Genomic DNA, 16267 nt, shown 5'->3' on the forward strand with positions numbered 1-16267 from the left:
CCCCCGTCAAGCACCGCGGGGGGCCCAGGCACCGCCCTCGCAGCGCGCAGGACCTGGGGTGTCCGCAGCGGTGCCTGGCAGAAAAGCCGCGCTGGGCGGCGCTGACCGCCGTGCTGGGTTCTTCGTGGGCCCTATGGCGAGGCCACAATAGCCAAACGGGCACGGCGGCTACGGGAAGGTGATAGCGACGGGAGCTGTGGGAGCCGGCGCCCGGGCTCAAAGGCGGCCGCTGTGGGCAACTCAAGGAAGGGCGCCGCGTTCCCACGCGTCATGAGGGGCGGAGCCAGTAGCGCGCTGTCCGGGACCCGCGCCACGCCGGCGCGAGAGGGGTGGTCTGGGTGGGTCTGTATTGTCCAGTTGCTAGTGTTCATCACCGGGCTGGGTCACCGCTCGTGCTTTTGCGGCAGGGATCAGTTAGGAGAACATTGTCGTGACCTGTTTGTTTTCTATTGGTGTGATCTAGGGTAAAGTTCTGAGTGGCCCGATTTTTCGCGCCTTTTTGTCTGCAAAGTGTCCCTGAAGTTATTCTAAAGGGCATTAGTCATAAGAGATGGTGCATTGATAAGCAAGTTTGTCACAATTATTTGTGATCCCACGTGAAGGGAATTGACTAGAGTAGCTTTCAATGAATAATCTGGAAGAGTTAAGTATCTGGGGGAAATGAGAAGGCCTGGCCTTTGCCCGAGTGCCGAAACAAGTTGATGGAGGATACAGATACGGATATAAGTGGATAATCCAAGAACTGCCGCTCTGGGAAGGTCACTTGTGAACAAGTCTGTAGGAGTATGCCGAGCTGTTTCTGCACGGTGGGACTGCCCAGAATTGATATTTCTTTGTCATGGAGGGAGACTGTTTGTTTGTTTGTTTTGTTTCCTGTAAAGAACAGCGAGGCTGGACATGATGGCCTAAACCCTTGACCTTAACTTTTCAGATCTTGAAACCGGGGAGTTGAAAGCCAGCAGGAGCAGTAGGGCATTTGAACATCGTTTATTTTACTTGAGAAAGCTACTTCCCTTTCTTTCTTTGAGTTTTGGCAACAAAAGTAATTTTTCTCCTTTGTAATGACTTAATAAAGTCTTTTTTGCAAACTATCTTTTGTAACAGGTTTACACTGTGTAACCCTGGCGGGCTTCCCAAGTGCTGGGAATTACAGGCCTGTGCCTAAAGAATACAGACAACATACATAGAAACATTTGCACTTAGGCCTGATTCTCCATTGTCATAGAGGCTGTGTAGAATTAGGAAATATATTTATCTTTATCTTAGTTTAGGAGATGGAAATAGCAGTACTGAAGGTTAAATTTAGCAATGCGCGGGGGGGGGGGGGGAGTGAAGCCTTATATAATATGTATAAAGTTTCTTGAAAATATTTAATATGCAAAGACACATCGTAGGGAATCAACACTGACCTGACTGCTTTTCTTTTTTAAAGATTTATTTATTATATGTAAGTACACTGTAGCTGTTTTCAGACACACCAGAAGAAGGCATCCGAGCTCATTACAGATGGTTATGAGCCAGCCACCTTGTGGTTGTGGATTTGAACTCGGGACCTCTTGAAGAGCAATCATTGCTCTTTCTTTTTTTTCTTTCTTTTTTTCGAGACAGGGTTTCTCTGTGTAGCCCTGGCTGTCCTGGAACTCACTCTGTAGACCAGGCTGGCCTTGAACTCAGAAATTCGCCTGCCTCTCAAGTACTGGGATTAAAGGTGTGTGCCACCATGCCCGGCCTGCAGTCATTGCTCTTAACTGCTGAGCCAACTCTCCAGCTCAGACACCCCAGAAGAGGGCATTAGATCTCATTAAGAATGGTTGTGAGCCAGCATGTGGTTGCTGGGACTTGAACTCATGACCTTCAGAAAAGCAGTTGGTGCTCTTAACTGCTGAGCCATCTCTGCAGTCCGCTTTCATTTTCTTTCTTTTTTTTTTTTTAGATTTATTTATTTATTATATGTAAGTACACTGTAGCTGTCTTCAGACACTCCAGAAGAGGGCGCCAGATCTCATTGCGGATGGTTGTGAGCCACCACGTGGTTGCTGGGATTTGAACTCTGGACCTTCAGAAAGAGCAGTCGGGTGCTCTTAACCACTGAGCCATCTCACCAGTCCCGCTTTCATTTTCTTAAAAGCTATGTTTTCTAGGCTGGAAGTGTAGCTCAAGGATAAGAGTGCTTTCTTGATCTTTAGCACCATAGACAACAAAAACAACAGGTTTTCTTTGGGATCTAGATTCTTAAAGCTGAGAGAAATAGGGCTAATCCTTTGGTTATGGAGTACAGAAGGTACCCACTCCCAGGGGCTGACTTAGAGACCCAGAGCCAGGACTCTACCTAAGTCATACAGTAGTAGCACTCAGGCCCAGATAATCTGTGCTAATGAAGTACTCTGGAGCTGAACGAGTGAAATTTCTAGCCCAGGAAATTATTCTCTTGAAGTTGTCAGGGTCACTTAGTGAAATCTGAGTATATTTAACTACCCTAGATGTCAGTCTCATCTATCAGAGCTCCAGGATAGCATAGTCTACATCATGAATTCTAGGCCAGCCAGGGCTACATGGTGAGATCCTGTTCCCAAAAAAATGAGAGACAGAGCTGGTAGAAATGGCTCGGCAGTTCAGAGCACAGGCTGCTCTCGCTGAGCATCCAGGTGTGATTCCCAGCATCTACGTGATTCCGCATGGAACAACTGCAGTTCCGGGAGAACCTTCTGGCCTTGGAAGGCACTAGACATGCATGTTGCACACTACCTCCATTTAGGTAAATCACTAATGCACATAAAATAAATCTTAAAAAATTAAAAATAAAAAGTAAAGAATAGGTACTGAAGATAGAGCTCAGTGGTAGAGTACAAGCTTAGTGTACAAGGTCCTCAGATCCCTAGCGGCCACTGAAAAACAAAGAACAAGTCATACCCCAAACCAGAGGATTAAGCCAGTATTTTGCTCACAGATTTATAAATTGGGCAGGTAGCAACAGCTGTTCTCTGATTCATTGATCACCTTAAGGGCCAGGGACTAAGACCCCTTAATAAGGGTCCCGCATGCACATTCTTGGGGGTGGGAGGTTCTGTCAGCAAGGGCTATGGAGCTTTGGAACACATGTCCTTCCTTATTTTTATTTTATTTTTATTTACATTTTTGGTTTTTTTGAGACAGGGTTTCTCTGTGTAGCCCTGGCTGTCCTGGAACTCTGTAGACCAGGCTATCCTTGAACTCAGAAATCCACCTGCCTCTGCCTCCCGAGTGCTGGAATTAAAGGCATGTGCCACCCCTTTTTTATTTATTCTTTTTAAATATGTATGTTTGCATGTCTTGTGTGTTTGTATGTTCATGTCTGGTGCCCTCAGAGGTCAGAAGGTGACTCATCTGGAACTGGAGTTACAGATGGAGTCAGCATGTGTGTGCTGGGAACTGTTTGTGAGTCCTCTGCAAGAACAGTGTAACTGCTGAGCTATCTCTTCCACCCCTACATGGCGTGTTTATTATGTGTGTGCACCACATGTGTGCCTGGTGCCCTCAGAGGTTAGAGGAGGGTAGCAGATCCCCTGGAACTGGAATTACAGATGGATTTTAAGCCACCATGTGGGTACTGGGAACTGAACTTTGGTCCTCTGGAAGAACAAGTGTTCTTAACTGCTGAGCCATTTCTTCACTGTCGCAGGATATTTGATCACACTGTGAGCCTTGAGATGGGAAAAAAGAAAGTTGTTAGTTGTAGTGTGACTCAGCCTTAGAACACACACACCTTTAATCCAAGAGCTTTTGGCTTGGATATTATAAATAGGATTAAATAAAATTAATTATTGGTCAAGAAGTGGAGCAAGCAACCAGTTGACAGGAAGTGAACATACAATTATTAAGAAAAAAATAGAGTAAGAGGGTAAGAAATAGTCAGGAAGCCAGAGAGAGAGAGAGAGAGAGAGAGAGAGATGCACAGGAGGTAGAAGGGAGAAACATTGAATTTGAAGGAGGTTTTTTTTTTTTTTTTTTTTTTTTTTTTTTTTTTTGAGTTGGTATGAGAGAGAGGATTCCTGGTGGGAAGTATGCTGAGGAGGAAGGCCAGCTGGGTGCTTTCTCTGCCTCTCTAGCAGGGTTTCACCCCAGCATCTAGCTCCTGAGTCTTCACTAGTAAATCAAATGATGGAGATTTTGTTAAAAATAACCAACACTCCACCTCCCTCTACATGACCTCTTAATATGGCCTGGGCTTTAGATTTTAAGTATGAATGTACAGATAGTTGCTGTGTGGTTTCTTGTCCCATCCCATTCCCCTCCCCCCCCCCCCCCCCCCCGTGCTGAGAATTGAACCCAGCACCTTGCATACACTTGGAAGGAGCTCTATCAGAAGCCATACATGCCAGCCCTGCATTGCCTTTTTCTCTTTTCTTTTCTTTTCTTTTCTTTTCTTTTTTTTTTTTTTTTTTTTTTGAGACAGGGTTTCTCTGTGTAGCCCTGGCTATCCTGGAACTCACTTTGTAGACCAGGCTGGCCTCGAACTCAGAAATCCACCTGCCTCTGCCTCCCGAGTCCTGGGATTAAAGGCGTGCGCCACCATGCCCGGCTTCATTGCCTTTTTCTAACCTGTCCTTGAAGTCAGTTTTACTTTTGCTATATCCCACATTCCGTGCTTTATAAAGGACTCAAAACATGTACTCTGTAAAAGAGAACAAGACTTATTTATATGGGAGAAATATCAACTTGAATGTTAAAAGTTCCACATATATGATAGTGCTTAAGAGACTTACTATGGGGCTGGAGAGATGGCTCAGCAGGTAAGAGCACTGACTGCTCTTCCTAAGGTCCTGAGTTCAATTCCCAGCAACCACATGGTGGCTCACAACCATCTGTTATGGGATCTGATGCCCTCATCTGGTGTGTCTAAAAACAGCTACCGTGTACTCATATACATGAAATGAATTAATGAACCTTTAAAAAAACAAAGAAAGAAAGAAACTTGCTATCAGGATTGATACCTAGAACTAATTTCCTGAGCCCTCTTGTTTATTCTAGTTTGGGCCTACTCTCTATTGGGGGCTTCTCCAGTGGACTGTAGAATGGTGGCCTCTCCTCTTTTCATTCTTTTTTAAAGAATTATTTTGCGTATGAGTACATTGTAGCTGTGTTCAGACACACCAGAGGAGGTATCAGATCCCATTACAGATGGTTGTGAGTCACCTTGTTGTTGGGAATTGAACTCAGGACTTCTGAAAGGGCAGTCAGTACTCTTAACTGCTGAGCCATCTCCCCAGGCCCAACTGCCCCCTCTTCATTCTTTTTTTTTTTTTTTTTAAGATTTATTTATTTATTATATGTAAGTACACTGTAGCTTTCTTCAGACACTCCAGAAGAGGGAGTCAGATCTCATTATGGATGGTTGTGAGCCACCATGTGGTTGCTGGGATTTGAACTCAAGACCTTTAGAAGAGCAGTTGGAGCTCTTAACCACTGAGCCATCTCTCCAGTCCCCCCTCTTCATTCTTAAAGACTTTATTTTACCTTGCGAAAAAGAAGATAGTTACTACTTAGGATGTTTTTGTTTTTGTTTTTGTTTTTGTTCTTGTTTTTGAGACAGGGTTTCTCTGTGTAGCCCTGGCTGTCCAAGAACTCACTCTGTAGCCCAGGCTGGCCTCGAACTCAGAAATCCACCTGCCTCTGCCTCCCAAGTGCTGGGATTAAAGGCGTACGCTAATATGCTTGGCCACTACTTAAGATTAAAGGCAAAACTTTTCTAAGAAGAGGCACCTGTAACCTCCTTTCACCTCTATAGAAAGCTAGGCACTTGCTAAGCCTTGCTGCTGCTGCTCCTCCTCCTCCTCCTCCTCTTCTTTTGAAACAGGGTTTCTATATTATGTAGCCCTGGTTGTGAACCAGGTTGGCCTTGAACTTACAAAGATCCACCTGTCTCTTCCTCCTGAGTTCTGGGATTAAAGATATTTACTACACTCTTTTCTTGATTCCATCTTTGGAACAGTAGTGTTGAAGTGTTACTCACCAACATGCAGCTCATTGTCTGTGTCCAGGAACTATACACCCTCTATACATCCTCAAAGTGACCGGTCAGGAAATCAAAGTTCATGTAGCTCACTGGAAGGTATTGTCCCTGAAAATGAAGTCATGTTTCTGGCAGGCTCGACGCTGGAGGATGATACCACCCTAGGCCAGTGTAGAGCCCCTGACTACTCTAGAAGTACCTGGTTTTATGGTGGGAGGTAAAGTTCCTCGTTCTCTGGCTTGTGCTGGGTGAGAGATCATACTCCCAGGTGGCCAAACAGGAGAAGACAGGCTAGGCTAAGTGGTGAATGTGGTACAACTCTTGCTCTGTCAATGTTGTACTCACCTTTGGCAAGAAGGGCCCCAATGCTAGTTCTTAAGACCTGTTGTGATCCTGGCACTCTTATATACCACTTTGCCCAGAAAAAAAAAAAATTCACCACTAGGTCTCTCTTTGGCTTTATACAAAGGAAATAGTTCATGAAGTGCTAGATACCAAGAAGGCTGTACTATTATTACTCAGTGTGGCTGTTTGCATGAGAGAGGCCCCACAGCTTATCCTCTATTGGTGGAACTGGCTGGGAAGGACGAGGAGCTGTGCACTTGTTGGAGGAGGTCTGTCACTGGGGCCAGGTTTTGAGGTTTCATAAGACTAGCACCTTCCACAGTGTACCCTCTCTGCCTCCTGCTTTACAGATCAAGATGTGAGATCTTAGCTTCAGTTTCAGTGCCATGCCTGCCTGCTGCCTTGCTCCCCACTTGGTGACCTCCTATCCCTCTAGAATTATAAACTCCAAATAAACCCTTCCGTTTATAGTCATGGTGTTTTAAATCCAAACTGGCAGGAATAAGAGTCCCTGCAGCGAAGTGTTGAGTGGAGGACCAGAGAAGAGAAATAAGACAACAAAGCAATAGCTGTGACCAGGAGGTCTTCCATAAGCTGATGGCTTATGCTAAGCAAGTTTATTAAGAAGTACAGCATCATATATAGTATTTGTGGAGGTTAGGGTGAGGAACAGCCAAGGTTATCAGAGAGCTAAGTTACACATGTTGGCAAAGAGAACACAGGAGAGCGTGTGCTTAGGTTGGAGACATTGCCCAGCACTTACTGCCCTTGCACTGACTCAGGCTTGATTCCCAGCACCTATCACTCCAGCTCCAGGGGATCGAATGCCTTGGATTTCCAGAGCACTTGCACATGCATGAACATTCCCCTACCAGACACATGCACACATACACACAATTTCTCACCCTGGATATGTCAAACTTATATGTGAAGCTACTTATGAGACTATAGTAAATTAAAAAGGGTTCTAGTATTTTGATTATGAAATTAATTACCTTAGCAATACTTGAAGCTGTAACTTCAGATAAGAGTTATCCCCAAAGGTTGGTTTTTCTCTACATACTTTATTTTGTATACTTTATATAGCTATATTTTTAAAAAGATTTATGCTGGGCGTGGTAGCGCATGCCTTTAATTCCAGCACTTGGGAGGCAGAGGAAGGCGGATTTCTGAGTTCGAGGCCAGCCTGGGCTACAAAGTTAGTTCCAGGACAGCCAGGGCTATACAGAGAAACCCTGTCTCGAAAAACCACACACACAAAAGTTATTTATTTATTTTATGTATATAAGTACATTGTAGCTGTACAGATGGTTGTGAGCCTTCATTTGGTTGTTGGGAATTGAATTTTTAGGACCTCTGCTCGTTCTGGTCAGTCACGCTTGCTCTGGCCCAAAGATTTATTTATTTTATACATAAGTACACTGTAGCTGTCTTCAGATGTGCCAGAAGAGAGCGTCAGATCTCATTATGGTGGTTGTGAGCCACCATGTGGTTTCTGGGATTTGAACTCAGGACCTTGTTGGCTCTTTTGAGATAAAATCTTGTTTTTATAGCATTGGCTAGCCTGGGATTCTCTTTGTAGAGGAGGCTAGCCTGAAACTCATATTCACCTGCTTCTGTCTCTCTAGAATTGGTATTAAAGGTATGTGACTTCACACCTGAGTCCAATGATCTTTTGGTTTTTTTGTTTGTTTTGTTTTTGGAGACAGGGTTTCTCTGCCTAGCCCTGGCTATCTTGGAACTTACTCTGAGGAGCAGGCTGGCCTTAAATTCAACAGAGATTCATATGCCTCTGCAACCATTCCTTCCCCCCTTGCCTGGCCCCCACACCTTTCTTTTTTGAGACAGTCTTTCCAAATTTCTGACAGTGATCTTAAAATTAGTGATTCCCTGCCCTGCCTCAACCTCCTAAGTAGCTAGGGAGTGCAGGCATGAACCAGTAGGTCAGGTTTCTTTTTCTTTCTTTGTTCTTTTTGTTTTTTTCAAGGATTTCTCTGTGTAGCCCTGTCTGTCCTGGAACTCATTCTGTAGACCAGGCTGGCCTTGAACTCAGAAATCCACCTGTTTCTGCCTCCCAAGTGCTCGTATTATAGGCATGTGCCACCACTGCCAGGCCAGTTTTCCCATTATCTTTTTTTTTTTTTGTGTGCATGGATGGTCATGGCTTGTGGCTAGAGGTCAAAGGATGACTTTTGAGAGCAAGTTCTCTTTTGCCATAGGAATACTGGAGATTGAGCTCAGGTCCTAGGACTCAGTGACCTGCTGAGCCATCTTGTCATTTCAGCAGACTGGATTTAAACACTTATTTTCTTGCCCATTCTGAGTCTCATTCTAGCTCAGACGGTACTGGAATTCACTCAATAGGCCAGGTTTTCTTTAACTGCAGGGATCCCCCTGCCTCAGCCTCCCACAGATGACTGTTACCAATAACTGCTTTTAAATCTTTGGATTACAAAATTACCATTTGTAAAAGGGCAAAACCCCTATTTCTTGGGGTTAATCTTTTTAAAAATTTTGCGTATGAATGTTTTGCTTCACATAGGTCAAACAGGAGCGCGACTTGGGAATCACAGCTGTTTTAAGAGCCGCCATGTGGGTATTGGGAGTCTGGATGAATGAAAAGTGCTTTTAACTGGTGAGTCATATCTCCTGCCCCTTGGTTTTCGTCTTCAGACACCCATCCACTAGTGTCACTGTTCTTAGTATGAAACTTCATACTTTGTTCTGAAAGTTCTCTTTAAAGATTCGGCTAATTGGCCTGTTTGATGCGGAGATTACCGACGTGAGCCACCACGCAATGAAAAGAGATACTTTTCCGTCCCACACCGGTCCCATGCAGGACTTGTAACTAGTGACCGGCTTCTCAGAAGCGCAGAAACTTCAGGCCAAGAAAACCGTAGGAAGCCGAGCTGTTTCCGGGAAGACAGCGCGCACCAAGCGCGACAGAGCAGCTTCCGGCGCGGGCCGCGTTGCCGTGGAGACGGGGGCGGAGCCGCCGTCGGCGCAGGCCCGAAACTCCGGGCTGGGGGCCTTTGCTACAACCTCTGTCTGGCGTCTGCTGAGGAGTCGCCTCCCTCAGGTACGAGGCTGGGCCTAGCGCCTCCAGCTTTTGACTGGCTCGCCCTTGTGCTTTGAAGTTGGCAGAGCGCGCGTGCCTAGGAACTTTGTCCTGGAACGGCTTGGTCGGGGGCTTCCGCTTTCTTCTGTAGCAGTGCAGGAGATGCTGCCTACCCACAAGGCTCTGGTTCATGCGTGGAAGTGCGAGCAGGGCGTGGGTAAGGTCGCTCGCAGTCACGGCTGCACTCGCGCTGTTTCTGCAGGGTCTGTGCATCCTTCTCCCCCTGGTGGAGAGCTCCGCTGGGTGATTCTCCAGCTTGTGCTCCGCTTACTAGTCTGCGCAGATCCACGTTCGATTCAGGGCTGTGGCGGGGCGTAGGGCTGGTTGTGTACCAAGTGACCAAGCAGGGAGCTGAGCTCACGTTGCATTTGTACCATGGAACCTTTTCTGGTGTAGTTCCTGAAGGTGTATCGAGGTTTGAACGCAAGTGGCACCTTTGCCACCTGTTAGCTGATGGCCTTGAGCATCAGCCTGGAAAATGACAATAAGCACCAGCTGAGGTGCCTGTTCTTAGAGTGGGGTCGTTCATAAAAAGTGCTTCGGAAAAACGTGTGCAACCCGTGCTGTAAATGCTGTCTTAATTGTAGTCCCTAAGCTTTAGATTGCTTGGTAATTATCAAGTAATTTGAAGTTATCATGCTTTAAAAATTAATATTAAATATTTTTAAAAAGATGATTTATTAAAGGAGCCAGAGAGATGGCTCAACGCTTAAGAAACCCTTACTCCTTTTTGAGAGAATACCAGTTGGAATCCCAGTGTCCACCTCTGGTGGCTCACAACACACCTAAAATGCCAGCTCATAGGTAGACTGATTGTCTGGTGTCCTGAAGGCTTTGGGCTCCATTTCTGGCGTCTCTATAACACAAGCTAGCTCGCACTGGCCTCAGAACCCAGGCTAACTTCCAATTCATGATTATTTAAAACATTAAAAAAAAAAAAGATTTATGTGTGTGGCTGTTTTGCCTGGATGGGTGTCTGGGTACCTTGTGCTTGCCTGTTGCCCTCAGAAGCCCAAATGGAGAGGTCAGACGGGGGCATTGGAACCCCAGAACTGGAGTTCCAGGTGATTGTGAGCCACCCCTGGGTCCTGGGAACTTAATCTGGGTACTTTGGAAAAGCGGTCAGCCGAATCTGATTCGTTCTCAACAGCTGAGCCATCGCTTCAGCCCCTATCCTCCCCCGCCCAACAAAGATTTACTTTTATTGTGTTTAGTTATGTGTTTGTGGGGGTACATGTGCATTTGTACAGGTGCTCTTGGAGCCACGAGTGTTGGATCGATCTCTTATTGGATTCCTTGGAACTGTAGTTAAAGGAGGTTGGAAACCACAGGTTGTGGGTGGTAGGAACCAAACTTAATTTCTCTGCTAGAATATCATGTACTGTTATTAACTGCTGGGGTATTTCTCCAGCCCTGATCTCAGCTTTTCAAACTGTAGGTCAGGACTCCATATGGGATGAGTCTTGAAAACTTTGACAAGAGTATAAAGGCTTCTAGACATATGGCCAAAATGAATTAAAAAATCAAGCTCATATCGCCAGTTCCATGGAATCTGATTCCTTCTTTTGACCTCCAAGGAAACTATGTACTCATGTGGTACTCGTACACACATGTAGACAAAGCACTTCTATACATACACAGAATACATAATTCTTAAATTTTTTTTTTTTTTTTTTTTTTGGTTTTTCGAGACAGGGTTTCTCTGTGTAGCTCTGGCTGTCCTGGAGCTCACTTTGTAGACCAGGCTGGCCTCGAACTCAGAAATCCGCCTGCCTCTGTCTCCCGAGTGCTGGGACTAAAGGCGTGCGCCACCACGCCCGGCAATTCTTAAATTTTTAAAAAAGATTTATTTCTTTTATATATGTGAGTACACTGTCACTGTCTTCAGACACACCAGAAGAGGGTATTGAATCCCATTACAGATGGTTGTGAGCCACCATGTGGTTGCTGGGAACTGAACTCAGAATCTCTGAAGGAGCAATCAGTGGTCTTTACTGTTGAGCCATCTCTCCAGCTCCAGAATACATAAATCTTAAGAAAGAGAAACGCTTGCAGAGATCCTCCTGTCTCTGGGATTACCAGTGTGTGGCACCGTGCCCAGTTCTATTCAGGGCTGATGACTGAACCTAGAGCTTTTTTTGTGGTGGAAAAGCACAGTTAAACCATCTCCAGCCTTAAATGCAGATTATATATCAGTAAAAACTTCGCCTTGCAAGGATGAGATTTTTCATGGTTAATTTGTTACTTGTTTCATTGAACTGTGTGGCCTTAATTATGATGGTGCCATGAATTTTTTAGAGTATCATTGTAAGTGTATCACAGTCATTCTGCCTCCCAAGTGCTGGGATTAGAGGCATGTGCCACCACACCTGGCTAGAAGGAACTTTTTTTTGTTTTTGTTTTTGGTTTTTTTTTTTTTTTGAGACAAGATTTCTCTGTGTAGCCCTGGCTGTCCTGGAACTCACTCTAGGTTTCACCAGGCTGGCCTTGAGGCGAACTCACAAATCCTCCTGCCTCTGCCTCCCAAGTACTGGGATTAAAGGCGTGGGCCACCACTGCCTGGCCCTAGAAGTAGACCCTTACTTTATTCTTTCTAATTTGTATTCTTAGAAGTAACTTTTTAAGAATACAAATTAGAGCCGGGCGTGGTGGCGCACGCCTTTAGTCCCAGCACTCGGGAGGCAGAGGCAGGCGGATTTCTGAGTTCGAGGCCAGCCTGGTCTACAAAGTGAGCTCCAGGACAGCCAGAGCTATAAAGAGAAACCCTGTCTCGAAAAACCAAAAAAAAAAAAAAAAAGAATACAAATTAGAAAGAGTAAAGTAAGTGTCTTGGCTACTTTTAAGTCAATAGGTCACAAGCTAAAGAGTTATCTGAAGAGTGGGAATCTCAGTTGAAAATATGGCTATATAAGATCCAGCTGTAGGGCATTTTCTTAATAAGTGATTGATTAGGGAGCGCCTAGCCCATTGTGGGTGGTGTCATCCTTGGTTGGTGGTCCTGGGTTTATAAGAAAGATGACTGAGTAAGCCATATAGAGTAAGCAGCACCCCTCTATGGCCTCTGTATCAGTTCCTGCCTCCAGATTCCTACCCTGTTTGAGTTCCTACCATTACTTCCTTCAGTGATAAACTGGTATTGTTGGGGTTCAAGAATCACCCCACAAAACTGATCTTAGTCAGACAGATAGTTTCTTGAACATACACCACTGGACTAGTCGACCAGGGCCATGGTCCAGATTTGGGAACTAAACCAAGATATTGAGTTAAGATTCTATAGGGTTTTAAATTTCAAAATCCATAAACATTTGTGTCAAGTTATTCCACCAATCTGGACTTAGGGATAGGGGAATTCCTTAGGAACATATCTTTGTTGTATACTTATCCTGCTCCCATTAATTGGGGTACTCTACTGTGGCAAGGGTACTTGCCTTGTCTAACATTCATGTCTTAACTTGTCTACCACAATGGAACTTGTCTAACATTCATATCTTAACTTGCCAACCAGGAAGTCAATTACCCACTTATATGTCTCTTTCTGTCAAGTAGGATGTTAGATCCCAGGGACTTCTTGGGAATTTAAACTTTATTAGGCCACTATTCAAAGTGGAAGTCTTATTTCAAATAGTTTCTTCTTATATTGGTGCAAGTGTCTCTCTTATGTTGGGGTCTATCCCAGGGGCAGCTTATACTACAAAGGCTTATACATAGGTGCAGGAAGTGCTGTTGGGTGGTTGGTTCCGGTCCAAGCTGGATACAAAACAGTTCTACTGACTTCTATTGTGATTGATTTCTAGGGGGCACCAAATATGTAATCAATTTTGGCATTAGAAAGTTTCCTAGTAACAGCACGAACATATGAGCAAGTTTCCTTATAGTGTCAGGCTATCAAAGTAACCTAGGCCTTAACATTTTACATAGACCTTCCTAGGTAAAATGGCCATAACATTTTGCCTAGGTTCTAACATTAGGGAAGTATAAACCAAGTAGACCCTTTCCTTACCAAGCTGCTTTTTTCTTTTTCTTTTTCTTTTTTTTTTTTTTAAGATTTATTTATTTATTATATGTAAGTACACTGTAGTTGTCTTCAGACACACCAGAAGAGGGAGTCAGATCTCATTACAGATGGTTGTGAGCCACCATGTGGTTGCTGGGATTTGAACTCTGGACCTTCGGAAGAGCAGTCGGGTGCTCTTACCCACTGAGTCATCTCACCAGCCCACCAAGCTGCTTTCATCATGGTGTTTCATCACAGCAATAGAAGCCTCATCAAGGACAGAGAGAGCCCTCCCATGTTTAATTAGTATTGAATTAAGAAGTAGAGGGGGCAGGGACCTCAGCTCCAGAGCTGGCAGGCAGCTATTTAGAAGTGTGGCCTCCAGGAGTGTGCAAGCAACTCACTCTATTTTCTTTCTTTCTTGCAGTTACAAGAGGAAGTTAAAAGGCTTTGGTTCATCAATAATCTAGTCACAAAAATACATATCAACCACTGGTTGAATTTCCATCAAGAGGAAAGAATGGAGAAGAAGATTGGTTCCAGGTATATGATGGAACAGGGCAAAAATGACAGCTGAGGTTTATGGCTCAACTTCTGGAATCACAGGCATGTGGCACCACACCTGGGTAGTGTGGGAAATTCAGTGTTTGGTTAAAAGTATGGGTTTTCAGCCCAGGAGGTGGTGCTGCACACCTTTAATGCCAGCACTCAGGAGGCAGCAACAGGCAGAACTTTGAGTCCATGGCTAGTGTGGTCTACAGAGTGAGTTCCAGGACAGCCAGGGCTACACAGAAAAGCCTGTTTCAAAAAAAACCCAACCAAACAAAAACAACAACAACAACAGAAACCAACCAAACAAAAAAGCAATCAATCAATCAATCATAAGGTTTTATATTGATATTAAAGTCATGTTATCTGAAATTTTTTTCTAAAAAAATTTTAGAAAAGGCTTTTTGAGACCCATGTAGAGTTCATTCCAGTGCTTAGGTGAAACCTGGAGCATTAGGAAGTCAAGGCCAGTCTGGACTATATGAGATCTGGTCTGAAAAAAAAAAAAAGATTTTTCTGTGATTATTTTCTTGTTTAAGTAGCTAATATTTAAATTTTTGTTTTGAATATTTTCTTTTGTGTGTGTACTCCCTTGCCCTCCTGCCTCATCCCCTGCCCATCCACCCTCCTACACAGCCTACAGAGGTCACAGGGCATTGGATCTCTTGGAGCTAGAGTTGACAGGGGTTTGTGAGCTACTGGATATGTGTTCTCGGACCTGAATTCTGGTCTTCATGAGAGCAGCAAGCTTATATAAGCACTGAGGTATCACTCCAGTTCCCTAAGACTTTCATATAAACAATTATTACTATCATTATTTATTTTGATTTTTCAGGACAGTTTCTCTGTATAATTCTGGCTGTCCTAGAACTCATTATATAGACTAGGCTGACCTTGAACTTAGAGATCTACCTGCCTCTGCCTCTGAAGTGCTGAGGTTAAAGGTGTGAGCCAACACCACCCAGCTAAAGTTTTTATTTTTATGTGTCTAGGTGTTTTGCCTGGCATATATGTCTGTGTATTGGTGCATGTCTGGGACTTCTGGAGGGTAGAGGTATCAGGTCCCCTAACCTGAGTTACAAATGGTTTTGAGCTGCCATGTGGCTGCTGGGACTGTAACCCAGGTCCTCTGCGTTTCTACTTAGGAACTTGTTTGTACTTTATAAATGATCCCCTTTATAATAGAATAAAAACTAGTTAAATAACATACTAGATTTGCTTGATAGTGGTAGCACACACCTTTCACCTCAGTACTCAGGAGGCAGAGGCAGGTGAATCTCTGAGTTCAAAGTCAACCTGGTCTACAGAGTGAGTTCTAGGACAAACAACCAAGGATGCATAAAGAAACCCTGTCTCCAAAACCAAAAAGACCATTCTAGGCCTGAAGATCCCACCTTCAGTTCTCTAGCTCCCACTTAGAGCTGACCCTGAGGTGCTGGTTGCTGCTGTTTCTGTTAGAGGTCAGGCTGCTTTCTATTTGGGGCTTAGTTAGCCTTGGTCTCCATGGGTGTGACAATATAGCTTTGTTAAGATGTAGTTATATTGAATGAAAAGATTTTTTTTTCTCTTTTCCTCTCTGCTTGCTCAAATGTAAGATCTTTTAGGGATGGTGTGGTTAAGAAACCTTGTTCTCCAAAGGCCCTGCCCCTCAAAAGGTCTTCTGCCTTCTCTGGGATCCAGAGGGAGCCATTTAGAAGCTGCCACTCCATATACTATCATGCCTCACAAAACTGGACTCGGTACCGATTACAAGAACTTCGAATTAGGTGAGACTGTCATTCTTTCCCCTTCTTAGTCAAAATGGGATTAAAAAGATAATGTGTATATGCTCTCAGGTTGAGTTCTGCCACTGCTAGCTCTAACCTCCAGATCCCCAGGTTTAAGCTGGTCAGGCACAGAAAAGTCCCCAAGGTATTCTTGGTGCATGTTAAACTGTGCAGAGCTCAATTTACTAGAACCTTTGAGTCTTATAGACCAGAATTTTACTACAGCAATGCCTGTCTTTAAAGGAATAATTATAAAGTGGCTGGTTTTGCAAGTCAATGCCAGAATACCTGCTTAAACTGCAAGAAGCTTTGTGTTCGATTCTCCTGTGTGTGTGTGTGCACACGCCCATACAGGAATGGATGGGGAAACATGACTGTACTGTAGAAAGTGGATAAAGTCCAGAATTAACCTTATTTATACGTTTGTTTTGTTCCCTAGACTTGTGAGTCAGGTGAAATGGCACATGTTTTTAATCCCAGCACTTGAGGAGGCAGTGATGGGTTTC

At 44.3% G+C, this 16267-nt stretch overlaps 2 protein-coding genes, 1 long non-coding RNA gene and 1 pseudogene across 8 annotated transcripts in view; 3 read left to right on the forward strand and 1 right to left on the reverse strand.

Annotated features, from left to right (window-relative positions):
• Positions 1-137, reverse strand: part of Eif4enif1 (eukaryotic translation initiation factor 4E nuclear import factor 1) — a 44126-nt gene extending 43989 nt beyond the window's left edge. Inside the window, exon 1 of the mRNA XM_029483727.2 lies at positions 54-137. The gene's annotated coding sequence lies outside the window, so the exon portion shown is untranslated. The remainder of the gene's footprint in view (positions 1-53) is intronic.
• On the forward strand, positions 121-9203 carry LOC147001608 (uncharacterized). The gene is made up of 3 exons (XR_015044829.1): positions 121-178; positions 8877-8969; positions 9066-9203. It is a non-coding gene; the product is annotated as an uncharacterized LOC147001608 (long non-coding RNA).
• Positions 5994-6368, forward strand: LOC147001609 (ubiquitin-like protein FUBI pseudogene; annotated as a pseudogene).
• Positions 9204-9266: 63 nt separating the features above from the next.
• The window catches only part of LOC110306231 (protein SFI1 homolog), a 75477-nt gene continuing 68476 nt past the window's right edge, over positions 9267-16267 (forward strand). For 4 of the 6 annotated variants that reach the window (XM_085829174.1, XM_085829175.1, XM_085829176.1 and 1 more), the window contains exons 1-3: positions 9309-9413; positions 13874-13989; positions 15591-15761. In XM_085829174.1, coding sequence (XP_085685300.1) covers positions 13967-13989; positions 15591-15761 — 194 coding nt within the window. In that variant the 5' untranslated portion in view covers positions 9309-9413; positions 13874-13966. Of the gene's footprint in view, positions 9414-13873; positions 14053-15590; positions 15762-16267 lie in introns of those variants that run through there. The other 2 variants (XM_085829178.1, XM_085829179.1) reach the window with 2 other exon arrangements.

The sequence above is a fragment of the Mus caroli genome, unplaced genomic scaffold (assembly GCF_978045245.1).
Source record: "Mus caroli unplaced genomic scaffold, Mus_caroli_1 scaffold_13, whole genome shotgun sequence".
Classification (NCBI taxonomy): domain Eukaryota; kingdom Metazoa; phylum Chordata; class Mammalia; order Rodentia; family Muridae; genus Mus; species Mus caroli.